The sequence below is a fragment of the Antennarius striatus genome, chromosome 8 (genome assembly GCF_040054535.1).
Source record: "Antennarius striatus isolate MH-2024 chromosome 8, ASM4005453v1, whole genome shotgun sequence".
Classification (NCBI taxonomy): domain Eukaryota; kingdom Metazoa; phylum Chordata; class Actinopteri; order Lophiiformes; family Antennariidae; genus Antennarius; species Antennarius striatus.
Genome location: NC_090783.1, coordinates 4625351 through 4639988, shown reverse-complemented (window position 1 = coordinate 4639988; position 14638 = coordinate 4625351). Strand labels below are relative to the sequence as shown.

Below are 14638 nucleotides of genomic sequence, written 5' to 3'. Positions count from 1 at the left end.
GTGAAAGTAAAAATACAAGAACCACTATTCTTAAATTATTTAGTTGCCTATCAGCATCTTACTGTAAGGTACAGATACGTTTTGTTTATGTGCTTGTTTTTGTGTTTACATGATGTTGCAATGCAGACATCTCTGCAATGGAAGCCGCACACTCACAAACAAGGATAAAAAATTGGAACAGGATGTGCATGCATTTGTGTCAAACCCAGTTTGTTCAACTGTGGAAAAAGAAATATTCACACAATTCCACATATGATGGGATTTGGCGCTCCCTAGAGGTCTGACTCTACTATAACATCTTAATCCCAGAGAGAAACACACATGTAAGGATAATTCAAGTTATAAAATTAAATTTTATTGTCAGAGCACACAAAACACTCAAATGATTGCAAAAAAACAAAACAAAACAAACCCAATCGGTTGATAGATAACAATAATCATCGAAACGTAAACTGAAGAATCGTTTCCTCAAAATGCAAAGATACAAGTTTATTTAACAGGAATACGCCTCATCGCTGCTTTAGTGCTAAATCACATTATATAATCACTCATCCAGTGACTTAGACTGCTGTGATGAGAAAGAGACAGGCTGAAGGCCTTCTTTTCATTGCACATCTCACTTTGCTGTTTGCTGCTGGAGACAAAACTCAAAGAAGTTAAAGATGCTACGCTGCCTCGGGCAGCAGCTATGAGACGATTTCTAGTTCTTCATTTGAAAAGAGAAACTTGTTTTTCCATCACACACAGTCTCGAAGGGAAAAGGTTAAGGAAAAAAAAGATTATACGCTTAGTCATGAAATAGACGCAAAAGGGACAAAATGATTGATTCTCGACATGCTCCTCCAAAAACTTCGAGTTTACTTCGACTTGGTGGGAGCGGGAGATGTTTTTCGTATATGAAGCTTCAATGCGAAAAATCTGTGCTGATAGGTGTTACACAACTAGTAAGCAACGCACACAAAAGCAATCTCTCAGTAAGTACAAAGGGAATGTAAATTTTAAATATGAAGGACAACATTGGAACAGAATATATTTATAAATGTATATTTCCTCTTCATTTATCCTTTTAATCGTTTACATTTCATATCCACCAGCTGCAGTGCCAAAGCGCAAAGAAAAGTTGTGAATTTCAATTATTCCCCACACACACACACACACACACACACACACACACACACACACACACACACACACACCTCCAGATAAAATACAAACACAAATCACTCACCCTAAAGTACACAAATATTTGGATTTTTAAAGTGAAGAGAAAAGTTTCCCACCAGCGCCCCATAAATCACATCGATCTTTTTTCCAGAGGATGAAAATAGACTCTTACAGCTAAAAATAGATTTGTTTTTAACCGTACAGTCACACAACCCCCACCCTATGATTTATATGAAAATTTTCTATCTGATCTACAAAATATAGCTATGCCCTTTTTTTAAAAAATAGTTACTATAACAGGACAGATAGTTGTCTCTTCTTTAATAGGAGATACATTCAGGATATAGACAGAATAGTGCTTTTTGATAAAGGTTCACACTTGAAACAGTCTGGATCTGCGTCAGCGTCCGACTTAGTCAGTCAAGCTGTGGGGCTCAGTATCGGGTCTGGTACTCATGGTGCCATCTGTTGAAGTCGTTGTAGAAGAGCACGATGCTTCCGGAGGCCATGCCAGTGATGATGCACCTGAGAGGAGCCGGGAGGAGACGTTTTTTAACGCTGAGAGGTCAAACAATTAAAGAATCCCTTTAACATTGATGGCGGTGGAGTGTTTGCGTACCTCTGATCATGTGACATGGCCATGGAGCGGATTCCTGCATCGCATCCCGGGTAGGTGAACAGTTTTTGGAGGTCATGGACCTGCCAGACGGAAACTACGCCTCCGTCGCCGCCTGTCAGCAGGTACTGACCATCGCGGCTTAGAAGCATGGCCTATCAGAGAGAGAGAGGAACAAGTGATCGCTTTTTAATGAGCTTCACAGTTGATGGTTCAACTCTTCGGTTTTTGTTTGGATGTTCCGCTCGCGACGCTTTCTTCGCGATGTTAAAAAAACCTCTCAGAGCACAGCTATTCCACCTAGAACAACACGCATAAATAGTCTGCGAATAGGACCGGTGATCTGGGAGCCATTCATCTCTTATGTCAAAGTAAAGCTCATACTGAGAAGTCATATGGTCCAACAAAGGACGCCAAGTCAGCGCCGCCATCCTTAGGGGCTTTCTGTACACAGAGCAGGACTTGCTACAAAGATGGCTCCCCACAGCGCGGTTCAGAGATTTACTCGTCTCATCTGCTTTTCCTGCAAACTGTAACAGCTGAATGGGTCCCTGGGGAATCAGACGTACACAAATCAGGTCGTGTGTTGGAGTCTATTACGGGCGCAGTGCATAGTGGAAGGCCAAACTGGAATAGTCAGGAGCATCAATCAGCGAGTAACCCTAGCTGATGAAATGACGAGGCAGAATGTGAGTCCTAAAAGCAGCAAATGACACTAATTTAGAGCTTTTCTTGGTTGTGGTTTTTTACGAGGCCTTCTCGTTGCGCAGTGATTCAGCAGGAGACAGCGGCATGTGTGTTGAATCAGGCTCACGTTCAAAAACGGAAAAATGAGACCTGATCTTCAAGTCATTTTCAGGGAACTTGATTTGGTAAAGGAAAACATAAATAGCCCATCAGGAGGAGCACACAGCCGAAAGAACGGACGGACGGAGACACAGAGGGGTCTAAATTAAGACAATGTTTTGTAGAAAGAAAAAAAAGAAAACGCAGTGAATAAAACAAGCTGTTTCTCATTCTCATCTTTCACGAGTTTACGATACAACGTTTGCACGTGAAGGCAAACGACGACGCGGATGGCGAGACGCCTCCGGGGTCCAATCCGGTTGAACTGCAGCGTCAGATCGGCGTCCAGGATGGATGGGAATGGAGCATGACTGAGTGCAGAGCAGGGGGGGGGGAGAGGGGGCGATGTGTGCGGGGTGGGTCTGTTTTGTGTGTGTGCGGTGATTGTCTCGTGTATCAACATTCAAAGTTAATCTGACAGTAATTAAGATAGCGTTCCATTCCAGCCAATCACGATCCATTCATTCAAACTGAAGTCGTTCGTTATACCTGACGTGAAACCGGCTACCGTTATTAAAATCTGGAAAGTCGAAGCAGACTTGACTTGAATTTTTTTTTTACCACTAGGGGGCAGTCACAAGCTAAACCCCTCCCTAAAAAACTAGCATATTATTAAGTTTATTGAGGGTTATTTGTATCTATCAGAATACAACCTCCACAAAAAAAAACAACAACTATGTCTAGAATGTCTTTAAATCTGATGAATGGCTTAGTAAGCGGTGAAAGCCAGTTGACTCGCGCAAAAAAAAAAAAAGGACTATTTACCGGTTCCTGTTCTGCATTAATGTACCTGTGCTTCTACTAATGGAGTCCATGACCTTACTGGAGCCCAGCAGGAGGCAGGAGAGCTGGCAGACATGTCAGCTGGGCCAGGTAGGAGGCTGCAGACAGACATTATAAATCAGCCCTCTGCCACTGGGGCAGTCAAACAAGATGGCCGACTCTCTGTGGGAGCCAAGATGGCTCGACGGGCTCGGATGACTAAAAAATGACTCCAGCAGAAACATGTGCATTTTTAAATGCCCATATTTCCTACTTCTTTTGGGGATCGGTGGGTGGATTTTGAGGTTTGTTGGGGGAGAAAGCAGAAAGTATAATTTATAGCGCTGTTAATCCCCCTGTTACATGGACGAAGGCAGCGAAAGACAAAAAAAAAAAAAACCCCGCTGGAGTGGCTGCACCGCCTGAGTTATACTAGATCCTAAAAGACCGTAATCCATTCAGCATGGCTTCTGTCACTGGATTCTGCTATTAGACCAGGATCCCGACTGCTGGCCTGTCACATAACCTATGACTCCAGACCCTTATAAATTCACAGAACAAACATTCCCTCTTTCTCAGCCCCACTCTCTCTTTCTAAGTGGACACTCTAAGCCAGGACAAACACTTATTTATCCTGGCGTCATACCGCGCTGGGACTCCAAGGGCTGAGAAGATTGATTCTGGTATGTACATAAATGCACTAAATACAGTCTCAGAACAGAGGGCGTGGAGTTGAGAGCGATGTGGGCGAGGGGGTGGGTGGTGGGGGTCGAGACTCTCACAGCCTCACTCCAAGATGTTAGGATTTTCCTAATGCTATCTGACACGGCTGGAATTTACAACAGCGAAAGGAGATCCGACGAGGCCGGCGAGCGACGCGCGCTGTTCCCCAAAAGTTACAGCTTCATCGCTTTACAAGGAATTCTGGGAAAATGTTAAACTCTGAAGTTCTCATTAGACAAAAAAAAAAGTATTCTGCAAGCAATCAATGCGTGTTCGCATTAATCACGTCTTCTGCGTGTTCCACATTTGGAGCCGGTTGGTTGGCAGGTCGGGATCCCGGGCAAAGGAGGGATCTTAATAGGAAACAGGTTTGTGGACGTCTGTCGGAGCTCGCTTACATTTCCCAGGCCAAACCGGAAACAAAAGGTCAGGAAACCAAAGGCAGTAGCCTCTATCTTATGTCACTCCAACCACCAGGGAGGAAATGTGGGAAATGGGGAATGTGTCGTCTCGTGCTGGAGTGTAGTTAATGGTGTCGGTGTCCGGAGCTGACCACTCCTTTGGAATGTTCTCCACCACTGCAGCCAATCAGATCTGACCTGACAACAGAGCTGAGGATCAAAAGGATATTTCCTCTGGTGTGTGTATGTATGTGTGTGTGTGTGTGTGTGTGTGTGAGAGAAAAGCAAAAGAAGGGATTCGAAGCCACGGTTTCCCCCTGAGGCACGCCAAATCTCAGACCGTAAGAAAGCCTTTAATCAGTAAAGAGGAACTTTCTGCTCTGATGCGGTGCAGATACACACGTGTGAGCGAGCGCACTTTCATATGCGTGCTCGCTCGCACACGTGTGTGTGTGTGTGTGTGTGCTTCCTCACCTTGATGCTGTCCTCCACCTCCATGTATCTCAGCAGCTTGCCGTTGATGCTGAAGAGGCAGAAGTGTCCCTTGTCGTAGTAGATCATGCAGTTCCCCTCCGTGGAAGACTGGATGAGACGAGGCCTCAGGCAGGACTCGGGGCCCTCCAGGGTCCGCAGCAGGTCCCCATTCATGGAATGGATCAGACAAGGACCCTCTGAAGGAACATGAGACACGACATAGTGAGCGACGCAGCGTGAAGATAAAATTTAAGGCCGGCAGTCTCACCTTTGCAGCCGCTAATCACAACACCCAGCTCAGCACAGACGCTAGCGCAGGTCACTTCACAGTCATGGCCCGTTAGGATGGCCCGCGGCGTGGTGAAGTCTGGAGAGAAGACACCGACAAAACTTAAAAGATGTTTAGAAATGACTGGTCGCTAGATGGAATGAAATTGTACTTCTAGTTGTGAGCGTAGATGGATTAAATAAATAGAACAACCTCAGTTTTAGTGGCTCTAAGCCTCTTAATTCAGTGAAAAACCATTGGAAACAACCACATAATGACTCAGATTAAAACAGCGTGCAACAGCCGATCATTATTTCGGCTCAGAAATGCACGTTTTGCATCTAAATGTGCGCTGCAGCTTGCTGCACGGGCTTTGAGGACCTCATTCACTCTCACTTTCTAGCACTTGTCACCCTCCGCCTCTCCCCATGTTTAAAACCTTGACCCCCATTCTGTCTTCACTGGATCCAGATGTTTCTGTGCTGCAGAGGGAGAGAGAGGCAGAGAGAGAAGCTAACGGCCCATCGGATTATTGAGCCATCAGGTTGAGCAGTGAAACAAAGCTGAAACACTCCTCTGTCCATCTTCTCTCTAGGCCCACGGGGGCTCAACTTAGATTTTGAATGTCTTTGAATCCGCTATTGTTACTTTATTTTTACAAAAAAAAAGAAGAACTGACTGGAGTCAATGTGTTAAACTGCGCAGATGACAGGATGTAAATAAGTTGCAGCGGTGTAAAGCAGGAGAGCATGCCTGACGTGTTCATTAGGGTAGGTCTCCTTTTTATCCGTCACAGGTCAGGTCGAGTCCAAAGAGAGGAGCACAGGGCGACGACACTGATATACAATACTTTTTATGGCAGACTGTGGGGCTGTAGCCTCTTGCTGACATGAGGCGAAGCGTGTGACGTTCAACTCAACACAGGTTCACCAGTAATTCAAATATTTCCCCCCCAAAAAAACCCAAAGCGAGAGTTAAACCCTGATAGATTTCTAAACCAACCTTATTGTTCAGTGAATCCTCCTGAAACCAACTGGACAGCTAATCTAATATGATAGATTACCGCAAATTATGAAGGGAGATATAAATCAATTCATGGATTATTCCAAATCTGTATGATGAGGTCAGAATGTTGAAAACACAGATTTTGGTAATTTATAATTACAAAAACACATTAAAAATGCACTTTTATTTTGAAATACCAACAAACCTCACCTGTTTGGTTTTTTTAAAATATCTATTATTTCTCCACTTTGTGAACAGCGGCCAACGCTGGGGTCAAACACCAAGCCAACAGCTTTACATTTTAACATTTCATTCAAAGTTAACGTCCTCAGAGTCACGAGGAGCAAAAGCTCTTAGTGCTCAGAGTCAATAAAGTTGATATACTGGGGTATCATTTCACATTATGAGCTGGGGTCGGTTGGAATTACGTCTGATTATGTGGTTATGACTTGATAACATCACACCGTCGGATTTAGTATCTGGATTCAAACATGATAAAATACCTCCACCATTTCTAGATAATGGTAGAGTGTAATATCTAAAATATTCAGGTATCATTTTAATATCTGTAGTGTAATACAGACTTCTGGTAGAGATGAATAATTATTAAATATTTTATTGTGTCTGAGTTTAGCCTCATTAGATCCCAGTGACTCATTAAGGCATTCATAAAAGCTACGTATGTGTAACAACACATGTTCCAAAAAGGGCGTAAGAATCGCATCATAATGTTAAAATAATTTTCACTTCCAGTAAATAATGTGAAAACAGTCTGCATCGAGGCTGAGAACATTCAATTATAAGAGCAAGGATGAAACACACTTTGACTGGATATACTGTAGTGTGTGTGTGTGTGTGTGTGTGTGTGTGTGTGTGTGTGTGTGTGTGTGTGTGGCTGAGAACTCTTTCCTGTAGCAACAATATAACTGCATCAGTTCTTCTCAAAACATCAGAGCTGATTTTACATCTGAAGCCTGTTTAAAATAAATAATGCAGTAGAGATCTTCCTCAACGGACGTCATGAAACTGCATTCCCTTCTTTGACCAGCAGGTGGCAGTGGTGTCCGGGGTATCTCTGCTTCTGCGTGCACGACATCAGCACGAACCCAGTGCGCATAGGTCATATTCATATCAGCCATTCAGAGGCATTTGTGTCAAGCATATGAAGTGTGTGGGACGGGCACAGGGCATTAGGCATGAAAAGACGTGTGTGTGTGTGTGTGTGTGTGTGTGTGTGTGTGTGTGTGTGTGTGTGTGTGTGTGTGTGTGTGTGTGTGTGTGTGTGTTGTTTGTGTGGCTGTTGTCTCCATGTGCGGACTGTGGCTTGTAAGTGTTTTTGGAAGAGGAATAAAGAAAATTCAGTTGCATGTATGTATTTTATGTGTGTGTGTGTGTGTGTGTGTGTGTGTGTGTGTGTGTGTGTGTGTGTGTGTGTGTGTGTGTGTGTGTGTGTGTGTGTGTAGCAGAGCTTCACGTCTGGGAGAGACTCCTGCGGTCTGGGGCAATGGAGCATCACATTGTGGTGGGGAAGGGTTGGGATGATGACTGCTTTGTCTGCTCTGCAGTGTAACGTCAGTCTAACAGCCGACTTGACATTGCACTGACTCACACACGCTCACAAGAACATGCTCCGCATATGCACTGGAATACACACACGACTGCTCTGGGTGTGTTATAATGTTATACATGCATAAAAAAAATATAGTCTTTTATTTTGAAAATACGCAGCTGCACATGCTCTATTTTGGACAGGTTGTTCTGTTTATTATGTTCCATGTAAAATGCAGCCATCAAAGAGGGGGAAAAAATGAAGATGCAGTTTTTTTCATTTTTATTTTTTAACTCACAAATGCTTTTATAATTTGTTTATTACGTTTGAAAATACTCATGATTCTACTTTTTTGGGAATAAGAATGCGTTCCAGGATTCCCACATCAGTGTATATGAGGTAAGTGATGCCCCCCCCCCACCCCCACCCCCAAAATCAAAAACCAATGTGGCTTATTAACCGAATCACAATTTGTCATAAATTTCATCCCATTAGTAAAGGATCACTTCACAACATGTACGTCTATCTAAGCTGGCCAAATTAGCGCCGAGCAGGCTAAGGCTAGAGCGATGCGTGCGCATGGCTTTGATCACGGCTGATGCCATATGTTATGGTAACGTAAAGGAGGCCCATGACATTTTTCACTTTTATCGACTGGCGTGACCCCGTGACCCCTCGGATGGCGGTGAACTTTCATGTGCTGGCCGGCGACCCCCAACGTCACATTTAACGTCTCTAAGTGGCCCTCACTTTCACTCACATTAAAGACAGATTCTCTCACACACTCTCACGTACACACACACACACACACACATGGTATAACACTATCTGGTCTCACAGAAACTCACACACAATCTCAAACACATTACTGGAAAGCCGTTCCTGGTGTGGCTCTGCTGCGAAATCCAATCTGTATGCAGGAGGCCTGGCCTGGTCAGACAAAGCTAGTTGTTACTTTACAGAGGAGGCCGTAAATCACACAGTCACAACTGTCTAGCACAGCGAGCACTCAGAGAATACCTATGTGTGTGTGTGTGTGTGTGTGTGTGTGTGTGTGTGTACTCACTGCCTGGACTCTCTCCGATGCTGCTGTGCTTCCCATTCCAGTACCACAGCAGCAGCGTGGCGTCCCTGGAGCCCGACAGGATGTAGCAGTCCCCTCCGATGTACGACTCCGAGCGAGCCAGACACGTCACCACGTCGCGATGCCCGAAGACGATCTGAGTCAGTTTTCCTACAAAACAGTCGTGTATTAACTGAAATGTAAACAGGAAAGGGGATGATGCAATCACGCAAACCGAGGGGGGATTTATCGTGAGAATAGGAATTCTTTTGCCACCGTGTGTTTGTTGATCATCTGTCTGATTGGTTGTTCATTCTGCAAAATCCACACGTGATCAAATGTCGTACTAATTCCCAGACAAGAATAAATATTTGTTCCCGACAGTGTGCGAGTTTATGTGTGTGTGTGTGTGTGCGTGCGTGTGTCTGCACACATGAATTGCTCTTCATATGTATATATAAAGAGGCTAATTGCTGTCAGATTTCCAGACCACAGCCTCACCATCAAGCTGTCTAAAACTCATTACGCTCTTCACACGGTGACCTCTGCAGTCAAACAGTGGATACTTTGCATCGCATGACATTTCTGTCTGGGTGTTAAAAAAAAAAAAAAAAACACTGTCCATCGGATAATTAAGTTGTACGTCACTGCAAAGATGACGGTTGTTATGAAGCAGGGAGGATCATGACTAAACTCCCAAAGAAGGACGGAGACATCAAAGACATTAAATGTTTGACATCTTTATAAACACTGAAAATAACTGATGATTGCTGCTGCAATAATGGCTACCATGCAATGCTGTGGACTCACCAGTACGCTCACAGGCACACACTTACATGTACACATAAAATCGGCTTTGTGTGTTTTGTGCACGTGTACCAATCAAGCCATGTAATTGATAAAATCCCTCAGTTCTTTAACCTGGGGGCTTTGGGGACCTTGGTGGCAGCTGTTGGACGCATGCGATTAAACTGTGTTCACGTTCCAGTCGCACACCCTGGTGGCAGTCGCACAATAGAGCTATCTCTGTCCTGCCTTGCACCGCTACTCTGTGAGGAGAAAGAGGGGCCCTGGCCTACAGAAATTAAATCGGAGGCTGTTGTATCGACGCGCGCCAGGTTTGTGAATGGAGCCGGGGAGAGGAGCTGAGGAGTGGGGTTCAGAGATGACGATCCAGACAGTTTCATTTAGGACCTCTGACCTGAAGGCGCCTGTGCGTGTTAAGAGTGTGTATGTGTGTGTGTGTGTGTGTGTGTCTGTGTGTGTTAAGAGTGTGTGTGTGTGTCGAAATGTTAGCACTGCATGTCTGCATGCATAAGGAGGAAGTGGCATTCAGGTATAAATCAATAGAAAGCAAACTTTAAGACAGTTTGTTAAATTGAAGATTTAAATATTATAAATCTACTGAATTATTTCTGTTAAAATAGATGGCAGTGAATTAACTAAACCCAAACGAGAACCTGACGTAAAGGCGAAAGAATTTTGTGTTGTCATTTTGATCTCATCTGACATCTCAGCAAACAAGAGATCTCAGATCTGAGGTAATATTTCAGCCTCAAGATTAAGATGGTAGGACGAGGTATACTGAGCAGGAGCACCACAGCTTTGTGTGACCCTTAACATACAAGAACTAAGTGCACAAGGATTACACATTACCGGTGTCGGTGGAGTAAACACGGAAGCTCTTGTCCCAAAATCCACACAGGAGGATGAAGCGGTTGTCGGCCGTGATGACGAAACACTGCAAGCTGATCTGAATACTTTGATCCAGCAGATCTGAGATCTGACGTCGATGACTTCCCACGTTGTTGGCTGCAAAAGAGAAGAACTACGTTAAATGAACACATTAAAAGAAAAAGAAATATTTATTCTATAATACAACACACAGTTAAAGAATATCTGCTCCACACTCCGATGTATCTCCGCTTACATTTCAGAATTTGAAGCAAGGATGATTTGTGAGGGACTGCATAAAACACCTTGAAGGTTAAGTTTACGGGACTTTACGTTTTCCGTGAGACTCCAAGGGTCTGGTTTGAGTCATGACAGATGGTGCACACATCTTCACAAAATGTGCGATCTACTTCAATCAGAACACAAACTAAACATTTATCAGGGGTTTGTAATTTTAGCCAATCTCTGGTTAGAGAGCAAATTTATTGAGATTCTCTTCTCAGTAAGTGGTATCTCTTTTCTTTTCTGGAGAGATGCGTCCATTGTGAAGTATCTCTTATTCGGTGGAGGTCACAAGTGCTTGACAACAGGTGTTGGAGATGATTGTCTGGCATGAAAACTGAGAAAGTCCAGTATACCTGCCACAACTAATATTTCAGGCTGTTTTTAACATTTCCCAAAGCCACAGTTCGCTCAACACTCATCCTCAATTTACTGTGTTTAGTGCAGACTCCTCCTGGAATGCAAACACTGCAAATATATTACTGACATGCACAAAAATCACCTCTACCTCCCCCAAAATACACAGACGTACACAAAAATATATCATTTTGTACACTATTTATGCTTCAGGGTGACATAATGTGTAAAGAAGGGCGACAACAGTGATGTGTAGTGATAAAATAAACCTGGAAAATGAAAGATATAAAGCATGAAATTAGTGTGCACTCAGTGACAGATAATACGCAGTGGCTATAAAGCTCTCATAAAAACGTGCGCTGAATATATAAATACTGACACAAAGACAAAAGATTTTTTTTTAAATTCCCCCTTCACATACGGGAATGGTGTAGATAAGATAAATGAGAAAAGCATCGCGAGTTATTTTCAGTAGTCATTTGTGGAAATGTTTTGGTGAGAATTGGAGTGACCACAACATTTCCAGATGAAGAGCAGCCTCCCCCTTCCAGATGTGCGTGAGATTGCGAGAGGCTTCGGAGAAGCGACAGTGCAGACAGAAGTGGCTCTTCCCCTCCCTGCCAGCACATCCCATACGTCACCGCAGCTCTGCACTCCTCTCCTGCTCATCAACAAGTCGTGAAGGATGAGAGGCGCCTATATTGTCCTGACAGCCGTCTGCAGTGCATTCTCAATCACACATTATTACCACATTCATATTCATTTCCACTGACACGCGTCCTTTCCCTCCGCTCAAATTAAACCAAAGAGGATGCAGAAAGGGTGGGAGGGAAGGGACGATAGAGGGGGAGAAAGAGGGGGGGGGGGTTGATGATGAAATGCCGGCCTAGGCCACAGCTCATTGCATTCCAATTTGCATGCAAATGGTTTAGTGCTAGAGCAGGGTCTATATCATGAGGAGTGAACTAGGGCAGGGGCTGAGAAACAACTCTAATCTACTGTCCAGGGACGCGGCGCTGCAGACTGCCATGAGTCACCGAGATGCTGGATTCATCCACAAATCCACACACAAAAAAATCATTTCATGCACATATGAGCTCCCACTATGTAACGAATACGGTTCTTTTTGCAGTCATGAATGACAACGCACCTATCAGAGGGTCGATTTCCACAGGAAGTTGGTACTGCTGGTCCTGCACTGCTGAGCCCTGCTGATGACCTGACAGAGAGGAAGACAGATTGGATTAATATTGTAATCATGTGGCCTTGTGAAGAAGACGCCGGCTGTTAGTTCGGTCGAACACGCTGAAAATTATAACCATAAAGTCTCAGTGTCGCCGTCTGGGCCGAGAGTTCTCGGGAAAATTAGACATTTATTATGTCAAAGAGCCACCAGGCCACGGAGAGCGCGGTTCTTACTGTGAACGCTGCAGTATTGAAGTTATTCAACCAAAGCATTATCAGACAGAAAGAAGACCATAAAATACAACTGCCTCTCAGCCTGATCCTCAACATGGGGCTGCAAAACTCCTGATTTTCATTATCAATCAACAGATTTCTTTTTTTGAAATAACTCATTGTTAGTCACAAATTAAAAACAGATCGCTCGTTTCATCTGATGGAAAAGTCCAAAATCTAAACGCTGTTTATAATCATATTTCACAAAGACTTGTCGACACAAAACAGAAAGCATTTTGAATTTTTCACTCATCTATTTCCGTCCTCAGAAGACTTAACTTAAAATTCATTCCGGATTTATCTGACAATTTTTTTCAAACTAAAAAAAAACAAAAAAAAAAACTCTTAAAATCCCCCAGACATTAATGTAGTATAAGTTTAAATGTATTTCAGTAAATGAACTAACATGTTGAATTTATAATAACAGGCAAATAGCCCTAAATCCAACTTTTGAGAAGCTGAATTAAACCAATCATCTCTCACCGTGTTGATTAACAAATACATTTTAATTTCTGAAGTTTTTTCATGAATTTTTTATGCTATAAGAAGGACATGAAGGGACTATGTCCTCGAACAACTAATAAAAAAATTAGATTAATTGTTCTGCCGGTGAAAGCAGTAGAAAACCAATCAGTCTTAAAGTTATAGATATCAAATTCAATGCTTCCTCTGGGGTCAGAATGAAAGTTGAGTAAATAAGGTTTTGTGAAGTGAGAAGCTGATGTATGGAGGTGGACGTGAAACCTAATGCCGGCTGCCGCGTGTGTCACAACTGATCCTGCTCTTCAGCAGACGCAGTCACCTGTCTCCTAAATCAACGTCCATCCCGGAGACGAGACGGGTCAATTCTTGGCTTTGTTAAATTACACACTGGCGTGGAGGAGAGATAGAAACCAAGGAAATACAAAAGTAATTACATGATGGCGAATTAATCTCCCTTAAAATTTCCCCTTGAGGTTAATTTGATGCAAATTCACGTCGGTGAAGAAACTCTTTCTGGTAAATGCGCGTTTTAGACAGCATAAAGACAGACGCGAACCCATGCACACACACATACAAATCTGTTACCTGTCAAGCCATGCCACTTGTTGACAGCGAAGAGGCGATTGGCGGTGACGGTGATGATGGCAGGTGACGTCAGACCGGTCTGGGTGTTGGCCGCTACGTGAGTCACCGGAGAGTTGGATGGAAACTTCAGCACCATGATAACGTCCTGCTGCATCTGCTCCGTAAACATCATCGGTGTCTGCAGGAGAAGATACTGTTCAGGCCCACAGGGATGGACAACGCAAAGTAAGGAAGGTAAAAACACATGGAGCGGTGAAGAGCAAAAGAAAAAGATGAGTGGAGAAAGCCACAACCAGGGTTAGCGAGGACAAAATGGAGGGAGAGGGAGGAAAAAGAAGGATAGAGAAAAAAGTTAGGAAACTATGGCGAGATACAGTCGCAGAAATTCATCACGACAAGCAAGAAAAGGGTCAGGAAGAGACAACGGAATTTTAAAAATGCAAAGTTTTATCATTATTTGCATGTAAAGGACAAATATCTTTAATACTAATTATATCTTGTTGTTTAAAGGAGTAAAACGTGGCATTCAGTGCATTGAGCCGAATAAATAGATCTAAATTGTATTTATTATCAATTAATCTTAATGATTAATTTCATGAGTAACTAAAGATAAGAGCTTCTCAGAAAATGCCAACAATTAATCAAAATATTTTCTAGATATTTTCTAAAACAACAGATAATTCAATTCAAACTTCATGTGATTTTCACGCTAACTACATCATACATTTGAATTTAAGTTTCATTCGATTAGAAACAGCAGTAAAATAAGTGACTTTGCGGACTCGTCAAACGGTTTCCACGGGCAGACAGGAGCGTTTGCACTGAGCCGTTCTGAGAGAGAGTCATTTCCCTCCTTGCGTGTAGAGAAGAGGAACATCAATGTTAACATCAAGAATAGACTTGAGTAGATCCGGTGTGTGTGACAGCG

The 14638-nt window shown here is 43.3% G+C and overlaps 1 protein-coding gene across 4 annotated transcripts in view; it reads right to left on the bottom strand.

The window, feature by feature from the left end:
• Positions 1–333: 333 nt before the first annotated feature.
• Positions 334–14638, bottom strand: part of lrba (LPS-responsive vesicle trafficking, beach and anchor containing) — a 150113-nt gene continuing 135808 nt past the window's right edge. For all 4 annotated transcript variants that reach the window (XM_068320696.1, XM_068320700.1, XM_068320699.1 and 1 more), the window contains 8 exons: positions 13711–13888; positions 12335–12403; positions 10528–10683; positions 8875–9042; positions 5255–5353; positions 4987–5183; positions 1784–1935; positions 334–1689 (listed from right to left, as the gene is read on the bottom strand). In XM_068320696.1, coding sequence (XP_068176797.1) covers positions 1599–1689; positions 1784–1935; positions 4987–5183; positions 5255–5353; positions 8875–9042; positions 10528–10683; positions 12335–12403; positions 13711–13888 — 1110 coding nt within the window. In that variant the 3' untranslated portion in view covers positions 334–1598. The remainder of the gene's footprint in view (positions 1690–1783; positions 1936–4986; positions 5184–5254; positions 5354–8874; positions 9043–10527; positions 10684–12334; positions 12404–13710; positions 13889–14638) is intronic.